At 38.2% G+C, this 22,676-nt stretch overlaps 1 protein-coding gene across 1 annotated transcript; it reads left to right on the top strand.

The window, feature by feature from the left end:
• Positions 1-112: 112 nt before the first annotated feature.
• On the top strand, positions 113-22,662 carry LOC113093974 (transforming growth factor-beta receptor-associated protein 1 homolog). The gene is made up of 12 exons (XM_026259603.1): positions 113-268; positions 1,258-1,959; positions 2,906-3,100; positions 10,873-11,027; positions 11,125-11,207; positions 13,479-13,820; positions 14,151-14,208; positions 17,625-17,768; positions 17,850-17,996; positions 18,099-18,258; positions 19,972-20,408; positions 20,817-22,662. Exons 2-12 carry the CDS (start codon positions 1,272-1,274, stop codon positions 21,009-21,011), a joined length of 2,604 nt encoding a protein of 867 aa, XP_026115388.1. The 5' UTR covers positions 113-268; positions 1,258-1,271; the 3' UTR covers positions 21,012-22,662.
• Positions 22,663-22,676: the final 14 nt, after the last annotated feature.

Raw genomic sequence — 22,676 nt, 5'->3', positions numbered from 1 at the left:
AATTATTTAAAGAAATTGTTTTCTGTTTTAACGACATTAACGCCAAAACTAAAAGGTTTATGGAACCTTTTTCGGTTTCACAAATAAATAAGCTAGCCCAGAGCCCACCCTCGTCACGTGGCCGGATGTATTTCGTTGGAGATACAGGAAGCGTTACCGCAGGGAGAGTGAGCGAGCAAGGGAGGTGGAGTGGGGCGCTTGAATGAAACGGGCAGGCCGTGAAAACACTGCCATCTCTCAAATCAGGACCGCACTGGCCACGGCTGGGGTACGATATGCGCTCGACTTTAACATCATCTGCGTTCTCTGCATGCCGCACCACTCACACACACACTCACACGACCAGACACGTAGGCTGTGTGTTAAACTCTAGCGAACTGTCTACCAGCACACCCTTAATGGCATAATAGGCGCATATTAGGAAAAATCCAAAAGGAATATTTTTAAATGGGCATCTCACTAAGCTTTAAAACACAGCCGTAGACGCCCGTGATCAATTCACTTCTGTCTGTCGTTCATATAAATGCTCACACCAGACTGGTGTGGATGTGAAACTGGTGCTGGTGCTTAAAAGAGGAATTAAGTGTTGATTCGTCTTGATATGGTTTTCCTAGTGTAATCTTTGGCTGGTTTGACAGAAATGTATCTCGCATACAACTTTGTATTACTAAAAATAACTGCCTTTTGCGTTTTGTAGAAGAACGGGACAGGTCTGTAATGAACCTGTGTGGAATACAAACCACAGGTTGATAGGCACCTGTTTTTTACGTCAGAGCTGTGATTTATTGCTCTAGAATATGCTAAATTATACCAGTTAGTGACACTAATAAGCTATTTTGCGTTTCTGTTTAGAATATTGTTCATATTTGTTGTCAGCAGTGTTGGGGAAAGTTACTTTTAAAAGTAATTCATTACAATATTGCATTACTGCCTAAAAAAAGTAACGAATTCCGTTACTTTTTATGAAAAGTAATGTAAATTGCGTTACTTTTACGCTACTTTCGCATTACTTTTTAAATATGAGAAGGGCTTAATTATCTTTCATATAAGAATTTCTATTCATAGCTTTAGTTTAGACTTTGTTCAGCAAGACAGGGAAACTCTTTACTTAACGTTTTTTTTTCTTTGTAACATGTTTCTTTTTATTTATTATAATAATAACAAAATCTTTATAATATTCTTTATATTATTACTCCTACTTGTCAGTGCAAGTCTAACCTTAGACGTTGACTTTGTCTTTGTTTTCTCTCTCTGTAGATGTGGGTGGCATCATGAGCGTGAAAGCTTTTGAGCTGGTTCCCGCCGTGGAGCGGGAGCAAGTGATGGGTGAAAAGGTGCGGATAATCATCGAATGCATAGAGTGCTGCGGCAAACACCTGTACCTTGGCACCAGTGACTGCTTCATCCATCACTTCCTACTAGAGGAACACACTACAGCCAAAGGTAAGCTGGCCTACAGTGCCCAGAAGCTCCTCCACAAATACCTGGGCCTGAAGAAGCCAGTGGCTGAGCTGAAGGCTGCCTCTGCGTTGGAGCGTCTAATTGTCCTCTGTGACTCATGCATTATTGTTGTGGACATGGTTACTCTGGAGCCTGTGCCCACTGGTGGCACAAAGCTCAAAGGTGTGACTGCGTTTTGTATCAATGAGAATCCAGTGACAGGGGATGCGTTCTGTGTGGAAATGGCAGTGGTTTTGGCACGCAGACGGGCTGTCCAGATCTGTACAGTCCATGAGGACCGAGTGCAGATGATAAAGGAAGTAACCACACCAGAGCAGCCCTGTGCTCTGAGCCTGGATGGATTCAATATCTGTCTTGCCCTGTCCACACAGTATATGATTCTCAACTACAACACAGGAGCCTCTCAGGACCTGTTCCCTTATGACTGTGAAGAAAGGAAACCCATTGTGAAGAGGATTGGCCGGGAAGAGTTTCTCCTGGCTGCTCCAGGCGGGCTCGGTGAGTTAAATGGTCAAAAATGGCATCGAATGATCAGTATGTACAGATTGACCTTCTATTCAAATTTTAATATAAGCTCGCCCCCAGCATGAGGCTTTTCTTTTCCTTATTGGAACATTTTAGTCATCAATGAAATTTTGAGAATCTTCACTGGAAGTTTTCATTCAGATCTGTGACTGAATATCTTTTATGGTTTAGGTAAGGGAGATTTTAATATAAATTAAGAACATGTGTTTGGATAAATGTAACATTTCATTCTGAAAAAATAAATAGACTAAAAAATGTATTCTGCTGTCAGTGATGACTGAGCAGTGATGACTTTTGTTGTAGGAAATTAAGTTTCTTATTAAGATTCTTATCATCAAGATAATCTTTACAAATAAACACAACTTTTATTTTTTAAACTAAAAAAAAATCACCTTAAGTAAAAAACTATATGTAAGCTATAAACGAACAACACCACAATTACTGATGAAGTTAATGTTGAAGAATAAAACATGAAAATATCTTGTGCTTATGTTAACCACAGAACTTATTTCAGACTTTTAACCAAAAACCCAATTAAAACCTCATTGACTTCAGAATAATGGAATCCTATATGTGAAGTGGTTGTGGCTTTCAAAAATGTCAACCCTGCAAGAGATGCAAGCCAATATTCCTTTTTTTTTTTTTTTTTTTTTGGACTTTTGGAAGATAGTGTTTGTGGTCTAAATTCTTAGTAAGAATCCCTTTATATTCACACTAATGCATTTCAAAAGGAAATGACTGAGGACTCTGTATCATGAATTGTTTTTATGGTGAATGCATCTGTTATTTGTTTATTTGTCATTTGTATTATAATGTTAGCCGCACCCCACCTGAGATATGAATCTGTCTCCTTGGCTATGTCTGTCGTCATGGCAATCACTCGTGATGAGTCATGGATCTCTGTATCGTTATCTCTCAGGGATGTTTGCTAACGCGGAGGGCATATCTCAGCGTGCTCCGGTGAGCTGGTCAGAGAGCGTGATTGCGGCGGCTGTGTGTTTCCCGTATGTGGTCGCTCTGGATGAAGGCTTTGTGACCGTTCACAGCATGTTGGACCAGCAGCTCAAACAGACGCTATCTTTCAGAGATGGACACCTTTTACAGGATTTTGAAGGTAAGAGTGCTGTCCCATACATTTACCGTTTATTTCTACCTTGCACTGTATTAATTGTACTGGGGACATTAAGGCACAGTGTACCTATTTGGCATGTAGTCAAGTCATGAAAATATAGCTTTCCAGCATTCCAGAGCCAGAAAAGATTTATTGACAGTTAGACTGGACCTACAGTAGAAACATACGGCAGATAGACTGTGTTTTCATTTACATCATGTTAAATGTGGGGGTCTGCTCTGTTTATAGCATATTCACAGTCAAGCTAGTCAGGCTCACTGCAGTCTTTGAGGTGGAAACTATGACTCCTCTTCGATGATGTATGCAGAATGTCTCCAATCATTTGTTTAGTTTGCTTCAACTCAGATTTTCATTGTGGTTAAATATGATGCTTTGAGGAAAGCTGGTAACCGTTGTTACAAGTGATCATTACCTTAAAAGTTTAAAACCAATATGTGACCGTGAACATAACGATGGCTAGAAAAAGGCAACCTAATGGCATATGCACGTTAAGAAAATTTTACATGCTGTATCTTTAAATGTGTTCCACAAAACAAAATTACAGTTCACACAATTGTACTGTTCCAAATTTTTTTATTTAGCTTCAATGAAAAAAACAACAACAATGTTTATGAAGAGGGGCAGCTGTGGTCTAATGGTTAGAGAGTTGGACTTGTAACCTGAAGGTCGCAGGTTCGAGTCTTGGTGCTTGCAGGAGTTGTAGTTGGGGGGAGTGAATAAACAGTGCTCTCTTACACACTCAATACCCATGGCTGAAGTGCCCTTGAGCAAGGCACTGAACCCCCAGTTGCTCCCTGGGCGCTGGATATAGCTGCCCACTGCTCTGGGTGTGTGTTCACAGTGTAATCACTTCTCACTGCTGTGTGTGTGCACTTGGATCGAATCGTGTATCGATAATAGTCAGAGATATCAACATAAGCAGATTTCTCTGTCGATAATCAAGGTGATATTAGGCTCATTCTCTTATTAATGTATTAAATAATAATAGCTGCCGTTATTATTGTTATTATTTTTATGCACACCGCACTATAATGTGATGCATGCAAAATACATTTTGGCCGTTACAAAGTCTCCATCCACAAACATACATCATCCATCATCTGCAGATATAGGGTATTTCGTTGCACTTTAACAAGTAATCTAAACGATCTGTATATGTGCAATATTTTAAACGAGCCCTCACTAACTGAGTTTAATGCCACAGTTGTGTTAGAATGCATTTCATTTTTGTTTCTTTGGAGGTGCGTCGGGCTCGTCATGAGGCATGCTCCGGAGTGCTGTAGACTGATGCATCAGTTCAATTCAACTTTACTCCAAATATATCAACTTACCTGTTTTGAATACTTTTATATTTAACGTGTTCGATTATGATCAATATTAGTGTTAAACTGTTGAACTTTAAAATAAATCTACTACTGATTTTCACCATTGACTGGTTTTGCAGAACATTTAGACTGATTACCTCAGTATGTAGATGTGGCATATTTGTCACAGAACGCACGATATGACAGTTGCGTATTTTTTACAGTATTTTTATATTTAACGTTAGTTTAATCAGTCCGTATGTTTTAATTATATTTTTTTGATTATTGGTGATTCCATTGGCTCTCTCGCGCACCTGTGCGGTTTAAAACACCAAATTGTTATGCTATGACAAGAACAAAGAGTTTCTCTCTTGCTCCACCCATGCACGATAATATCGTGTATCGTCGATCTCATGGGGTGACGATTTGAAAAATGACCATATTGCCCAACACTAGTCTAAATTATTTGCAAAATAGACTTATATTTTCAATCCCAGGTGTCATGGCATTGATTCAGTCAGACAACTAATTTCTAAACCGAATCCGTTCCAGTTATCAACTCACTTGTGGTGCCTTTCCACTGCATGGTACGACTTGGCTCGGCACGGTTTGTGTTTCCTCTGCAGTTTAGTATTGTTTTAGAGTGGGCGGGATTATTCTCATGTCATTATAGTGGCGCCGCCTCTACTGCCACGACTCCTTTGGTTGTTAAAAAAAAGGTGTGCTCTCTTCAAAACAGTTGCATTCAATTCTTCGCTGGCTGTGCTTCTTTAAATCTTGTGGTTCTTTTGTATTTGTGTTGCAAGTTCAGTGATGCAGGTCGTGACTATTCTCTCTGGCCAATCAGTGATCAGCAGAGTTTGCACATCACGTTTTGGTAACGGTACGGTTCACTTGGAACCTCAACCATGGTGGTACTAAAAAAAGTACCAGGTACTGTACCCAGTGGAAAACCCCCCAAAAGTGAACCATGCCAAGCCATACAGGGAACTACACTAACCTTTACCACTGGTGGCACTTGCGCGACTAACTTTTTCAGTTATTTGCGCAAAACAAAATTTGGTCGTACAAACTTTTTATATAAGCCGCTCTGGATAATAATGACACTGTACTGCATACAGATGTGCTTTTTATTTTACTTGCCATCTTTTAAACCACATGCTGTCTTGTTTTATTTCTTACAGTACACACAGTGCATTGCTCTGTCTTGGTACCTTAACCCAGGGCCATAGCTGGGTTAGAGGGGCCCTGGTGCCAATCGTACAGTGAGCCCTGTCTGAAATGGTTTAATATTTACAGTATGTTCGTTCTATTTATTTATTTCTGCTATTTACACAATGGTTAATTTTTTTAAGTTTGTAGGTGTCCAAAAACTAATTTAAAATGGCACTGCATAGTCTTCACTGTAAAATAACATACAGTCAAACCAAAATGTATTCAGACACCTTCAACATTTCTCACATTATCACAGTTTATTTATTATAGTTTAGAAATTTAGTTCTTGTGATATTTTATTACCAGAGTTAAAGGGGGGGGTGAAATGCTCATTTTCACTCAATATCCTGTTAATCTTGAGTACCTATAGGGTAGTACTGCATCCTTCATATCTCCAAAAAGTCTTTAGTTTCATTATATTTATAAGAGAAAAATAGTCTGTGCCGATTTTTTTCGGAAAAACACGAGCTGCTGGAGGTGTGACGTGTGGGCGGAGCTAAAGAATCATGAGCACAAGTAGGCTTTTGCCTTGAGAGCGTTTGGAAGTTGTGACATTACCGTGAGGAAAAAAAAAACATCATCCAAAACAAACCATGGCTAACAGTCAGATTCATCCGTTTATTTATGATCCAGAATCAGATCCCGAGGCTGAAACTGAACGAGAGCAGCAGCAGCAACGACTAAAACAGGACGTCTCTATGTAGTATGTAATGAAACTGCATATATTTGCTTATGTAACCCCTCTCTCCAGGGTCCTTTCTGACGCTCCGAGCACTCGCTCCGAGCGGGGCTCGAACCCAGGTCTCCGGCATGGGAGGCGGACGCACTAACAAAGAGGCAGAGATATTTTAAGCAGTTTTACTCGCCGCCTGCGGTTCCAACAAACGATCATGACCCTTTTTCGTTGGGATTGCATCATCCTTAAGAAATAAACGATACGCAAATCGGGCGTCAAACTGGGCCTTGTTTGTAAAACAAGCTTCTTCGAAATGCAGGGAACAAACAAAAACACTTGCACAACTTGTTTTTTTGGGGGTTTTTTTGGTAATCTGTGCAGGGTTGTCTTGCCCTGGCAACCAAAAACACATTTCTTTTGTGACATTTCGCTCTCGCTCTGATCAGTGAATGTCTCTGCTCTGCAGAGCATGGTCCGGTTGCTAATTTAATATATATATATATATATATATATATATATATATATATATATATATATATTTTTTTTTTTTAATCAATTTCACTGGTAGTCTACTGTATGAAGAATTTTTGGGTATAATATTTCACAATCACTGTATTTTGCTTTACTCACTTACATAAATGAACTAGTGTCCTGCACCCACTAGTAAAACAATATAATCAATTATATCTGATTTTTGGTTTGACTGTGGATAAATTCTTGTTAAAACTACAAAGTAATTCAATCAAGAGCAGTGAGTGATTTACTTTCATTTTCATACATTAAAGACACTGACAGCAGAGCTATTAAATTAGGCGCGGTCACTTTAAGAGACATTATAATGATACACACCCGATTTATTTCCAACTCTTTACTTTCACTTAAGACATAACCACAGACTTTTTGAACACACTTTCCATGACGGGTATTTTGACATATTTATTTAGTATGTATTTGTTGTCGGTACAAAAGCAAGAAGATGTCTCTGCGTGCGCTCTGAACACCAGAACACAGCGGTGCTGAATTGAGCTCTTTCGCATCCTTTTCTGTTTGTTTAAACTGTGAATTGTATTTGTTCATTCAGGTGCAGGAGGACACGAACGTCCTTAAGGAGAGCTCAGTTCAGTGTTTCTGTCTGTGAGACGCGGCTCTCTCTCTGGTGCGCAACCAACAGAGCTCGCGAGTAACCAGTTGAGCTTTCCCGCATCTTGGGGATGAAGCCAACTTGATGTGTTGAATGCTCAGAGCACGTTATAAAACATATTTTTAAAATACACATTTCTGTTTTAATAAATGCTCATAGTAAATCATAGCATATTGCCTAAAACATAAGGTAGGTACAAAAATAATCAATGATACATTTGCGACCTCATAAAAATTAGGATCGCATATGTGACCATTTTGGTCACACTGTAGTTCCCTGCTGTACCATGCAGTGGAAAAGTACCATTTGGCGAATCGCAGTTTATGATTTAAACATGAATATATGATAAAATTCTGCGCCAATTAAGTAAAATAAAAGTTTATAATTGAGTGCATAGATTCAATCAATAGTGAAAATACTATTAGTGAAAATACCAAAAGCAAAGGCAAAAAATCTGTGCACCAAACAAAATGCAAGTTCATTGTCTTTTGAACAAATGGAAAAGTTTTTCCTTTGCGTTTTTAAAAATGTTCACATATAAATGACATTTTCGCAGACGTGTAAATGCAAATCATTCATCAAAACATCGTGTATTTTTTAAATGTTCACGCTGTATTACATATGGCAGGCCAGTAGTTTGCACTGTCACCTTGTTAGTAAACAGTACCTGTTGCCGTGTGTATATGAATTGGTTGTAATATTGAAGTAAATCCACGCTTTGCTGAAAAACCATTAGCAAACTCTTGAGCAGCAACAATAGTACCATGTACTCTGTTTCCACCATTGTTGTGTAAGTTGTGCATGCTTGCCTTTAAAATCGACACATACAGTGCATGTCTACATACCAATCAAATACTACGCACGCGCATTACGTCACCATTTTTAAAGATTCTCGTATTGGGTGTTTACACAGAAACCACAATGGTGGCATTTTCAAAAAACTTGCTCTTTGAAACCTGTTATCAAAAATGTTTTCAGTCCCAAAATGTCGTTGTCATGTAACCGGACAGGAAAACACATAAAAAGTTTCCAGTTTTTGTCTGAAAACATTGTGTAAACGGTGCCTAAGTTAGCACCAAAGATTGTCCAGCAAGGTCTGAAATATTTTATTTGTGTGTATGTGTGCACGGTCACTTTTTGTTTGTTTGTGTGCTATAGTTTTTGTTGTCACCCTCATCTTCAGGGACATATTTGTTCAGTGGACTTTGCATTTTGTTTGGTGTGTGGATTTTTTGCCTGTGATTTTTTTTTTTTTTTTTTTTTAAAGAGGAAAATTTGGAAGGGTACTAAAATAAATTATTTTGATTGATTGTTTATATGATATGTAGTTAACTTATCCAAAACAGTAGGGCTGAAACGATTCCTCGATTACAAAAAATAGAGGCAATTTCCTCTGCCTCAGCCTCTTTTAATTTATTTTAAATCTCACATCAGGTTCTTTCACAATGATTGTTTTAATGTGACATAACGCGTTTACGTATTCCGCAAAGCGGAGGGAGACACAAGCCCTGCGGCCGAAATCGCATACTGCCAAGGAGTCAGCAGTGTTTTGATTTGAGGGCGCGGGCAAACATAAAGAGAACGGTCGTGGCGTGTGTCCATTGCAAGATAGAGCTGACATACCACAATTAGGGCCCTATGATTTCCGTGATGCAGAAAACGCAGACGGAATTGCGGATCAGTCATAAAAACGGAATTTACAGTTTAACGCAGAGTGGCATGGAATTTGCCAAATTTTGAATGAATTAACAAAAAATAGGTCATTGCACTTACATCAAGTCACGATATCGACTAATATCTGTAAATATTAAGCCGGAACCATCTGTTTAAATATGAATCCTGCATGTTCTGCGTGTCTCTGTTAAGGAATGGAGCAGAAGCGCGTCTTCCTTTATCACACAAACTGAAGTGCGTGTGACGCTCATGGTAATTTCAGCATCTGCTGTCTAACTAAATGAGGATGTGAACACATGAACAACATCTCCAGAACTGCTCTGACAATCATTTCATGAGCATTTGACCGTTTGATTGGAGTAAGACTAGCGTCACATAACGTACACAGAACTGTAAAGGTACGTCGTCAACCCGTCAAAATAAAAGTCCTGTTTTAGACAAGTATTTGCCAGAGATGTATTACTATTGTTCAGCAGAATGTACACAGCCTACTACTAAAAAAAAAAATCAAAAACATTATTATTATTATTTTTTAAGGTTTAATCACACAAAATTTCTTCCATGTTTTATTTTTAATAGTAAATCCCCTTTGTTTACCAAAAAGTTACGTTTTCTTAATTTTCAATAATTAAAAGATAAATTAAATTAATGTTTTATGTGCATCTCTGAAAATGCTTTATTTAAAACCCCAACCGAATGGCACTTAAATGCACTTAATTCATCTGTCAACTTTATTGTCATTGTTCACAGTATAACTACAGACAGAGAAACAATGGGTAATAATTAAATGTTTTTTTTTTATATATGCATTGCATTCTATGCATTTAAAAAAATAAAAATATATATATATTTTTTCTAATAAAGGAAACTTAGTTGTTAAGGAGTCTTATTTTCTCTTGCATAATTAATGTTGCACTTTAAGCAAAAACACATTTTATCCGATTACTTGATTAATCGATATAATTTTTGGTAAAATACTCGATTACTAAAATATTCGATAGCTACAGCCCTAAAACAGAGTTTCAGAAGAAAATTTACAAAAACAAAATCCTGTAAGAAACAGCAGAAATGTCACCGATTTAAACATTTCAATATATATTAAGATCTCAGGTGTCTTAGTTGTTATTCCTTCAGATTGCTAGTGCTACAGTCTACTGTTTTACCAGAATGGATTTCTCTGAAGTGCTGAGGTAAATTTCCCTACAAAGCAGCAAGGAAAATGTCTCCTGTCAAGACTTGCTAAAGCTTGATAGGGCTTGAATCAGGATGAAAAAAAAAGACTCATTCACATTTAATAAAGCAAGCGGTGCAGAGAATATAGTGAAGGCCATTTACTCAGGAGCTCCTGATGTAGTGTTATGACAAGCTCAGATCAGGTCAGTCGCCATACGTCTTGCTTCAAAAACTCATTATTGTGCCGATCACAAGCTTGATTGTTTTTCAGTTGATAAATCATGTACGACCACGGGCACTCACACATTCTCATGTCCTATTAATGTGCTTTACTTTATGCTATAGTTTGTTTTCATAAATGTGGCTTGTAGTGAAATTGGTGTTTTATGTAAACACCTGTTCTCCCTTTCATATCACTCAATGTTCCTCAATGCCTTGAACTATAGGTACATCAGCTACAGCATTCAAGTTATGCAGTGCTCAAAGTTCTGATAATAATTAGCTAATGAATTTTTTGTGTCCACTTTGTAAAGAAGAACCTCAATTCTTTATTTCTGATGCCCTCTCTCAGGTAAGGTGGTCTTAGCCTCTTCAAAAGCAGTGTATATACTGGTTCCTCTACCTCTGGAGCGTCAGATCCAAGACCTGTTGGCAAACCATCGAGTCGAAGAGGCCCTGACCCTCACCGAGGCGGCACAGAGAAACATTCCCAAAGAAAAATATCAGGTACCACAAACTGATCTGGCAAACTGGTGAAGAAATGAGTGTTTCTCTCAATAGGGGAAAGGATTTTAATTGATAATTTTCTCTTTTTATGTTGTAGATATTGCACAAAAGAATTCTCCAACAAGCAGGATTCATCCAGTTTGGCCAGCTACAGTTCTTAGAAGCAAAAGAGCTTTTTAGGTGAAGTGTTTCATTTTGTCATGTAATTAATACTGTTAATTGTCGCTCAGACCCAGATGCTTCAGAAGATGACTGAACGAAGTTAATTAACTTCTTTGCTAATTGCTTCTTATCCCTCTGTGCACCTGACCCTTATCGCCGTATGCTAATGGATGGAGAACAGTAACTTGTCTAACAGCTGAATAAATGGCTGACATAAATATCAGTAGATCTACCATGTTGAATTCTGCATGTATTTTAAGCTTCTACATCTATCATACAGCAAGAACTAGAACTAGAATCTATTTAAATCACTAATTGCTTATACTACCATAATATTCTACGTCGATGACATGGAAAAGGTGCATCTAGAATGATTTACTATAGAAAAACATGGCCTTCAGTAAAACTTGGAATAGAATTGGGCAAATGGACAGTTTCCAACCATATTATTATAGTATTATTAATTGGTATTAGTCATCTTGAAAAATATTTTAGTATTTTTGTTCTTGTGTCAGATTTATTTCTTTTATTCACTACTAAAATTGTATTTATAATTTTTTTTAAAGGGTTAGTACTCAAAAATGAAAATTGTCATTTAATTACTTGGGTAATTTCAAACTCGTAAGCCCTTCGTCCATCTTCAGAACACAAATTAAGATATTTTTGATGGAGTGCTTTCTGAGCCTGCATAGATAGAAATGTAACTGATAGAAAAAATGTAGCAAGGACATAATTAAAAGAGTAATTTCATATCAGTGGTTCAGTCTCAACGAATAAGAATACTTCATAAGTGAATTGTTGGCCTTCTGGAAAGTATGTTCATTTACTGGACGTGTACTCAATACTTAGTAGGGGCTTCTTTTGCTTTAATTACTGACTCAAATCAGCGTGGCTTGGGGGTGATCAGTTTGTAGCACTGCTGAAGTAGTATGGAAGCCCAAGTTTCTTTGACAGCGGCCTTCATTTCATCTGCATCGTTTGGTCTCTTGTTTCTCATTTTCCTCTTGACAATAGCCCATAGATTCTCTATGGGGTTCAGGTCTGGTGAGTTTGCTGGCCAGTCAAGCACACCAACACCATGGTCATTTAACCAACTTTTGGTGCTTTTGGCAGTGTGGGCAGGTGCCAAATCCTGCTGGAAAATGAAATCAGCATCTTCAAAAAGCTAGTCAGCAGAAGGAAGCATGAAGTGCTCCAAAATGTCTTGGTAAATGGGTGCAGTGACTTTGGTTTTCAAAAAACACATTGGATCAACACCAGCAGATGACCTGGCACCCAAAATCATCACAGACTGTGGGAACTTTACACTAGACTTCGAGCAACTTGGGCTATGAGCTTCTCCACCCTTCCTCCAGACTCTAGGACCTTGTTTTCCAAATGAAATACAAAACTTGCTCTCATCTTAAAAGGACTTTGGACCACTGGGCAACAGTCCAGTTCTTCTCCTTTGCCCAGTTAGGTGAGTGAGTGACATGACGTGACATTCAGCCAAGTATGATGACCAATACTCAGAATTTGTGCTCTGCATTTAACCCATCCAAAGTGCACACACACAGCAGTGAAAAAACACACACCATGAACACCCCGAGTTGGGGGTTTGATGCCTTGCTCAAGGGCACAGAAGTCGTGGTATTGCTGGCCCAAGACTCAAACCCACAACCCTGGGGTTAGGAGCCAAACTCTCTAACCACTAGGCCACGACTTCCTCAGTTAAGATGCCTCTGACATTGTCTGTGATTCAGGAGTGGTAACAAGGAGTACTTCATCTGTAGCCAAATTCCTTGACACATCGGTGCGTGGTGGCTTTTGATGCCTTGACCCCAGCCTCATCCTATTCCTTGTGAAGTTCACTCAAATTCTTTTTATCAATTTTGCTTGACATTCCTCCATGAGTCTGCGGTTCTCTCAGTTGGTTGTGCAACTTTTTCTTCCAGACTTTTTTTGAAGGCTCAGGAAACGTTTGCAGGTGTTTTGAGTTAATTAGCTGATTGGTATTTCACCATATTCTAATTTGTTGAGATAGTGATTTTTTTTTTGTTAAATGTGAGCCAAAATCATCACAATTAAATTAACCAAAGACTTAAACTACTTCAGTCTGTATGCACTAAATTTATTTAATACACGAGTTTCACAATTTGAGTTGAATTACTGAAATAAATTTTCCACGAGATACTAATTTATTGAGATGCACCTCTGTGTGTGTGTGTGTGTGTGTGTGTGTGTGTGTATATACATACATATAAAATATATCATTTTAATTTTGATAGCTTTTTCTGTTGCCCATTTTAGGAAAGGACAGCTTGATGTACGGGAGCTGATCTCTCTTTATCCACTGCTCCTTCCCGCCTCTTCCTCTTTCACCCGTTGCCATCCACCGCTTCATGAATTTGCTGACTTGAACCACCTGACGCAAGGAGACCAGGAGAAGGTACAACGCTTCAAACGTTTCCTCATTAGCTACCTGCACGAGGTGCGTAGCAGCGACAGTGCTAATGGTTTCCGTGAAGATGTAGATACTGCATTGCTGAAGCTCTACGCAGAGACCGGCCACGAGAGTCTCCTTGACTTGCTGGCTTCCGATAATGCCTGTGTCTTGTCAGACAGCGCCCCCTGGCTGGAGAAGCATCACAAGTGGGTACTCGCTTTTATTTTTCCTTTGAGTAGCTATGGATCAGAAGATCCAGTTTTGAGTTTATTTTTGCAAGAAAACTAAAGATGTTCCAAAGATGATGCTTGTGACACCTTTGCTGATCATCACATTTTGTAATATTTTGGTTGGTGTCTCATATACCGTCATGATGCATTAATCATCCATGCCCTCTGTCCTTTTATTCAGTTTAGTTACTATGACAGCGCATGAATTAAAACTTTAAATGTCAGTGTTTGACAATGGTTAAATAACTTTTGTTGTAATTCTTAATGTGATTTGACTGTAAATGTTTTTTTTTTCTCTCTGTTCAGGTATTTTGCTCTTGGGCTTCTGTATCACTACAATGGTCAAGATTCTGCTGCTTTACAGGTGAGATCTGATTGCTGATGTGCTGTCTGATTGTGTGGGGACCGCTTAGCCTAAGGCCCAATTCTATTTTATACCCCTTCCCCTTCCCCGAAAAAATATTCCCCTAAGGATTGGGACACCACTACTATGAGGTCACACGCCATCATTCATCAACTAGCGCTTACAATACACACATATACTGGTGAGCTGTTGTACATTAGAGCTTTTAATTATCGTTCTGTATTAATGAGCTGCTTACTGACACATATGACATGACACATATCGGAAATAGCGCAGCTCACACATCCAGGAGAAAATATACTTGTCAATGCTGCCCCATGATTTTTATTAAATACAGTTTAAATACTGAATCGCTACATTATATTTTCCAGCAATGAGAGGATACAATCGCTGTTTTTAAAGGGGGGGTGAAATGCTATTTCATGCATACTGAGTTTTTTAAACTGTTAAAGAGTTGGATTCCCATGCTAAATATGGACAAAGTTTCAAAAATTAAGTTGTACGTTTGAAGGAGTATTTCTGTTCCAAAAATACTCCTTCCGGTTTGTCACAAGTTTCGGAAAGTTTTTATCGAGTATGGCTCTGTGTGACGTTAGATGGAGCGGAATTTCCTTATGGGTCATAAGGGCACGTCTGCCGGAAGAGCGCGCGCTCCCGTATAGCAGAGCAGACACATTCACTGATCAGAGCGAGAGCGTCACGAAATGTCACAAAAGGAGTGTGTTTTTGGTTGCCAGGGCAAGACAACCCTGCACAGATTACCAAAAGAGAAACAGCATTAAGGGACCAGTGGATGGAGTTTATTTTTACAGAGCATCAACTTAGTTGTGCAAGTGTTTGTGTTTGTTCCCTGCATTTCGAAGATGCTTGTTTTACAAACAAGGCCCAGTTTGACGCCGGATTTGCACATCGTTTATTTCTTAAGGATAATGCATTCCCAACGAAAAAGGGTCACGATCGTGTGTTGGAACCGCATGCGGTGAGTAAAACTGCTTCAAATATCTCTGTGTTGTTAACTTAGCTATCGGTGCGTAAGCACATCAAGTAAACAACATGCGATGTTGTCATCAAACTGCACTTTCCACATGTACAGCTTAAAAAAAAAAAAAAAGACGACAAAGTGGAACTTAGTCTTTTTCCAAAACCGCTAAGCAAATATATATATATATATATATATATATATATATATATATATATATATATATATATATATATATATATATATATATATATACAGTTTCAGTACATACCACATAGAGACGTCATTGCTGATGCTGCTCTTGTTAAATTTCAGCCTCTGGATCTGATCGAATATACGCTGAATCTGACTGTTAGCCATGGTTTGTTTTGGTTGGTTTTGTCCTCACGGTAATGTCACAGCTTCCAAACGCTCTCAACGCAAAAGCCTACTGGCGCTCGTGATTCTTTAGCTCCGCCCACACGCCACGCCTCCAGCCGGTCGTGTTTTTCCGGGAAAAATCGGTACAGACTATCTTTCCCTTATGAATATAATAAAACTAAAGACTTTTTGGAGTTATGAAGGATGTAGTACTACTCTATAGATATTGGGTGAAAATGAGCATTTCACCCCCCCTTTAAGTGAACTCACTCTAAAAAGATAAACGCACAGACACGAATACATGCAACTTCCATATCTCTCTCTCTCTCTCTCTCGAATAGGCAATATTTGAGAAAATGGTTTAGCGATTTCTAATTATTGGGGGGATTAGCCCTCATCAATGTCTACGGCAGTTATCACCCTGATCAGACATATGCTATGGCACTATCATGCAGTCACATAATATGACGTTAGCAAATATAAATGATTTTTTGCAAACATTTCTTTGAGTAACATGACCATTAATATGAACTCACAATTGAATGTAACATAAAACATATGATTGATTTTTTGTAAAAATCTTTATTTATGCCAAAAAAGCTTACATATGTGTCTTTTTGTTCGCTGTAGCAGCCATGTTGCCGAGATAATTCATACCCCTTCGTTTTAAGTCTGGTCCCGAAAAATCTTAGTTTGAAGGACTATCTGGCCCTTCCCCTAAGGGGTAGAATTGGGATTGGGCCTAAGTTTGCTGCCAGTGTTACTTCACCCAAAAATGAAAATTCTGTCATCAATTACTCACTCTCATGTCATTCCAAACCCGTAAGACCTTTGTTCATTTTTGGAAAACAATTTAAGATATTTTTAGTTAGATATAGATATTTTTTTTAAGTTTATTTTTTCTGTGTGCAAAAAAAGTGTTCTTGGAACTTCGTAAAATTACAGTTGAACCAGTGAAGTCAGCAGGAGGTTAAAGAGCTCTCAGATTCCATAAAAAAATCTTAATTTGTGTTCCGAAGATGGACGAATGTCTTACAGGTTTGGAAAGACATGAGGGTGAGTAATTATCATTTTTGGGTGAACTAACCCTTTAAAAGAATACTCTAGGTTAAAGGGTTAGTTCACACACAAAAAGGAAAATTATGTCATTAATAACTCACCCTTATGCTGTTCCAAACATGTAAGACCTCCTTTTATCTTCGAAACACAGTTTAAGATATTTTAGATTTAGTCCGAGAGCTCTCAGTCCCTCCATTGAAGCTGTGTGTATGGTATACTGTCCATGTACAGAAAGGTAAGAAAAACATCATCAAAGTAGTCCATGTGACATCAGAGGGTCAGTTAGAATTTTTTGAAGCATCGAAAATACATTTTGGTCCAAAAATAGCAAAAACGACGACTTTATTCAGCATTGTCTTCTCTTCCGTGTCTGTTGTGAGAGAGTTCAAATCAAAGCAGTCTGGATATCCAGTCCGGTTTTGATGATGTTTTTCCTACCTTTCTGGACATGGACAGTATACCATACACACAGCTTCAATGGAGGGACTGAGAGCTCTCGGACTAAATCTAAAATATCTTAAACTGTGTTCCGAAGATAAAAGGAGGTCTTACATGTTTGGAACAGCATAAGGGTGAGTTATTAATGACATAATTTTTATTTTTGGGCTAACTAACCCTTTAAAAGGTTAGTTCACTCAAATAAAAGCATTTTGTCATTAATTACTCACCATCATCTCATTCCAATCCTGTTAGACCTTCGTTCATCTTCAGAACAGAGATATTTTTGATGAAATAATAGCGCTTTCTTACCCTGTATAGACAGCAAGGTAACAATCATGTTCATGGCCCAGGTAGGTAGTAAGGTCATCATTTAAACAGTCCAAGTGGCATTAGTGGTTCAACCATAGTATTATGAAGCTACAAGAATAAGGTTTGTCCGCAAAGGAAAAAATATTTTATTTAACAATTTCTTCTCTTCTGTGTCAGTTCATGGCGTTTTATTTGAATAACTTCACAGTTGGATACACTCTCAGTTAATGGATGTGTAAAAGCATGTTTTGGTCCTGTCCTGTTATAGATGTGGATAAAGATTGTCAATGGCGATCTCCAGGACTCAACGCGACCAGATCTGTTTGAATATGTTGTGGATTTTCTTAGTTTTTGCTCCAACCTTGATCTTGTGTGGCGGCATGCAGACTGGGCACTACAGAAGGATCAAAAGGTTTGGACTTTATATTATCGTTTACCCACATAATAGTCATTTGGATGTCACTGAATAGGTCTCTTTATCTTTTAAATACAGGTTGGTGTGCAGATCTTCACCAAAAGGTTTACCTCGGAGGAGAAGACGGGCCAGTTAAACCCAGATGACGTGATCACGTATTTGCAGAAGCACAATCAAGCCCTTCTGCTCTACCTGGAACACCTTGTTCTAGAGAAGAGATTGCAGGTAAATCATCACTGTTCTAAGCATTTTTAATTCTTTAGTCCAGTCCTGTACCCAAGCTAGAAGTTTCCCTAAATGTTGCATGTTGTGTGTCTGTTGTTACAGAAAGAGAAGTGTCACACACATCTAGCTGTGCTGTATGCAGACAGAGTGCTGGGCCTGATCTCACGACCTTCAGCCACTGAGGACCAGCTCTCTGCTGCCCGCCAGAAACTACAACGGTTACTGAAAGAGTCTAATCTGTACAGGGTCCAGTTACTACTAGGTAGGCACCCAGTACATGTTCGCCTGTGTCTGTTCTCCAATAGACATTTAAGGTTTTTATTTTAATGTCAGACACACTGACCATTTGGTTGCAGTGTAATTAATTTTCTCCTTAAGAACATCAACAGCCGAGTTGAGCAGATCTCTAGTGGTCTTTGAGTTTGCAGATATGGCTCATTGCATTTTTGACTGGTCATACAGCAATAATGTCTTTCTGTTCATAACAGGCACTCGAGCCTCTTTAAAGCAGAGGTTTACAGTATCACACTAGATTTCAGTAGAATCTTCTATCAGAATAACACATGAAAGTTAAGACAAATATTTGACTATTGTAATATTGCACTTTTTGTTGTTGTTTCTTTTTTACAATACAATACTCTATTGAAATGAATTCTTTATTAGAACTATAAATTTAATAAGATGGATAAGAATATCTTGTTTGTTTTTGTTTGTATTTTTTTATTAAAAGAAATTGTCAAGTAGTAGCCATAAGAGATTTTGTGAAATAGTGGTAACACTTTAGTATAGGGACCAATTCTTACCGTATTTTCCGGACTATAAGTCACACTTTTTTTCATAGTTTGGCTGGTCCTGCGACTTATTTATCAAAATTAATTTGAGATGAACCAAGAGAAAACATTACCGTCTCCAGCCGCGAGAGGGCGCTGTATGCTGCTCAGTGTTCTTGTAGTCTTCCACTGAAGACATAGAGCGCCCTCTCGCGGCTAAAGATGCTAATTTTTTCTCTTGGTTCTTGGTTCTAAATAAATGCGACTTATAGTCCAGTGCGACTTATGTTTTTTTTCCTCGTCATGACGTATTTTTGGACTGATGCGACTTATAGTCCGGAAAATACGGTACTATTAATTAGTTGCTTTTTAGCTTGCCTATTATTAACATGTTGGCTGTTTATTTGTGCTTGTGAAGTCATATTCTGCATGACCATATGTGACACTGCACCATAAATCCAGTCTTAAGTCGCACATGTATATTTTGATTTGTCGATTTTTCTTTTATGCCAGATCATTTTCCATAAAGATATTTAGAACATTTCCAACTGTAAATAAATAATAATAATTATTAAAAAAATTATTAGTAATATCCATTGCTAAGAACTTCATTTGGACAACTTTAAAGGTGATTTTCTCAATATTTAAATTTTTTTGCACCCTCAGATTCCAGATTTTCAAATAGTTGTATCTCAGACAAATATAATCCTATAATAACAAACCATGCATCATAGCTTATTTATATAGATTTCAGATGATGTATAAATCTCTCCTAAGACTGGTTTTGTGGTCCAGGGTCACATATTCTCCATCCCTAACCCAATACCTTACTATTAATAAGTCATAAAAGTCATAGTTAGTGGTTTATTCATAGTGAGAATTGGACTTTAAAATAAAGTGTGACCAAAATAATGTTATTCATCAAATTCCAATTGATATGTACACCCACCAGTCACTTTATTAGATACACCTGTTCAGCTCTTCATTAATGCAGATCTAATCAGCTGATTACATGACCGCAACTGTGCATGGTCAAGACGATCTGCTGAAGTTCAAACTGAGCATCAGAATGGGGAAGAAAGGTCATTTAAGTGGCTTTAAAAGTGACATGGTTGTCTGGTACTAGCGAGGAGTACCCGATAAAGTGGCTGAAGGTGTAAAGAGCTGTAATATGGTTTCAGTGTCCCCTGCTTGTGTGCTTGTAGGTAAAGTTCAGGACTCGGAGCTGCTGCTGCTTGAGCGAGCTACTCTACATGGGAAGTTAGAGGAACATGACAAGGCCTTGCACATTCTAGTGCACCAGCTGAAAGACTCTGCTGCAGCTGAGGAATATTGCTCTTGGGCCTCTGCGTCTCATGACCAGTTCTACCGTCAGAACCTTTTCCATCAACTTTTGAGTGTTTACTTGGACCCGGATGTACCAGGAGGGGCACAAACAGTAGCTGCCGCTGACTTGCTTAACCAGAACGCTGACATTTTTGATGCAGTGCGTGTGTTAAAGCTCCTTCCAGAGGAGTGGTCTCTAACATTACTCCGTCCTTTCCTGTGCGGGGCGCTGAGGGCCAGTGTGCATGCACGGTGCACTTCCCAGATTGCAGTGGGGCTGGCCAGAGCACAAAATCTCCAGCTTCAGCATGACAGGGTACGTTCTCATGAGTTATGTTTTTATTTTCAATGTCAGCAGCACAGTGTCAAGTCACATGGTGCTCAGTCTATTCATTTAATCAAAATTAATTTAATGTATTTAGGGGGTTACATCTCTCCAGATATCATAATGAAGGGGGATTCTTGATCAGGAAACTTGTATTATTATATCTTAATAAAAACAGCATTTATTTGAAAAATATAAGACGTATTAACTTTATTGTCACTTCTGACTAATTTAATGTGTCCTTGCTGTATAAAAGTATTATTATTATTAAAAAAAAGAAAATTCAGACTAAAATCATTTTAATGTAGGTTTTTAAGTGTGTTCCTTTCCTTTTATAATTGTGTATACTTTACAGTAAATGTCATTGACCCACTAACCACTGCATTCTGTGTTGTGTAGCTCAAGTATCGAGGTGGCCCAATATTAGTGTCTGAAAAGAAAGGATGCCAGCTGTGCCACAATACCTTTAGCGAGCCAGACTGCGCCTGTTTGCCTGGCGGAACACCTGTCCACATTCACTGTGTCGCCAAGAAAACCCTGAACTTACCAGTAGAGCGGCAACACGAAAATGCCCACCGCAGCAACCACACATGAAGCTGATGAGTGCCATGGAGCAGTGGAGACATGCTGGCATCGTACCTGTACCGCACACACAGGGAGAAGGCTGAGTGCATAGAACAGCCATTCAGAGCCCTTGGTGCGACCAGGACCTGCAAATGAGTGTGTGGATGTCTGATTACTATTTATTCCATAATCCCTCTGTGGGCACACACAACGCTGACAATGAATATGAGAATATTTTAATGAACGTCAAACAAAAACTCTAAAGAAAACCTGACAACGTCTTTTTGGTCAGTTGATCTTTTTAGCATTGCCTTATAATGAATGACTGGTCCAGTGGCTTTTTAAATGGATTGTGTCAATAATAACTATTGCTTGCATACTGTTTGGGGTCTGGATGCTAGTGTCTTGACTGTCTGTTCTCTGTGAGCAGAATTCTCCAAAATGAGTGTACTGTATGTAATTAAGCTGGTCACTAGGTTTCATTAAACAAACAAAACACCAAAGTTACCTGCTCTGTTCTCAGAGAGTGACAAGTTCTAGCCTTAATTGATTACGTCATGATTCATTTAATATAAGGGAGCAATGCTCAAAGACATATTTTTCATAATTTCATTAGGAGTATGGTTTGTGGTCAAAGATATTTCAAACCATTTAATAGCGATACATTTATAGTCTGATCTGGAAAAACTTCAAAGTTACATCATAGTGTTATGTAAGATTCTCCAATGAAAGTCTGATTAATGAGCACAACCCAAGAAAGATATTCTTGTTCGCCTCTCTCCTTTCCACGTCAGGTTAACTTGCCTTGATATTTGCATTTTAAAGTCAAGTTTAAGTGAAATTGTGGTCATATCAAAACAAACCAATGGACTCAGGCTGTGCTGTTTTTGTGTATAACTAAATGCTAAAGTGTATATATTACATCCAACTGTTTGTTTCTCATATGCATGTGTGGTGATATGGATATGAGTGCTCATGTCTTAAGAATGCTAAGCTGTGATTTTAATGATATATATAATTTTAACATGCTAAATTACATGTCATGTTTTGGGACGCACGGTAGCAAACAGCCGCTGGAGGTTTTGCCTGATTTATAACCTCATCTCTTAATAAGCAGGCTGTTTGAAAATAAACGTGTAAAATGACTTCGGTTATGACAAGGGAAAGGCAGGGTGACTAGTTGCCTTGAGGTATTTTACATAAACGGTTTAACAAGTACTGCCCTGGTAACTGTGTACAAGGATTATGGTAAATAATATGTATTTTTTACATTTGTCCCACTGTTAAATACATAAATTACTTTGGGTATTGTACACAATGCCTGTGTAGTAAAGTGTATGTGCGCTACTGGGTCTTTGCTTTGGTTTGCTGATGCCTTTTTCCTGAAAAAAAAAAAAAAGATCCATTCGTCGTGTGCAACAAAACGTTCCTCCGCTTTACTGTCTAAAGAAGAGACTGTAAACTTTTTCAGCTTGAGCAGTTATAAATGGAAATCCTCTGTTGCTACATATCTTTATATCCACAAAGTATTTTATACATAAAAAAAATACATAGATACTGATGTGTATATACTGTATTATTAACTATTTGTTGCTTTGTAAATCGATGCCAGTGTGGGTGGAATGTACAGAATGTAAGACGTCCATTTTAATTAATAAAACTATGCCTACATGAATGGAAACACATGGTCTGGGA

Source organism: Carassius auratus, chromosome 6 (assembly GCF_003368295.1).
Source record: "Carassius auratus strain Wakin chromosome 6, ASM336829v1, whole genome shotgun sequence".
Taxonomy (NCBI): Eukaryota; Metazoa; Chordata; class Actinopteri; order Cypriniformes; family Cyprinidae; genus Carassius; species Carassius auratus.
Note: the sequence above shows the minus strand (reverse complement) of the source record. Positions and strands in the feature narration are given on the sequence as shown.

Bases quoted from the DNA above. Each gene is read 5' to 3' on its own strand.
- LOC113093974 (XM_026259603.1), top strand. From the start codon at position 1,272: ATGAGCGTGAAAGCTTTTGAGCTGGTTCCCGCCGTGGAGCGGGAGCAA. The intron at 14,209-17,624 runs GTGAGATCTGAT...GTCCTGTTATAG, and splicing joins AAGATTCTGCTGCTTTACAG to ATGTGGATAAAGATTGTCAA. The intron at 18,259-19,971 runs GTAGGCACCCAG...GTGTGCTTGTAG, and splicing joins CAGGGTCCAGTTACTACTAG to GTAAAGTTCAGGACTCGGAG.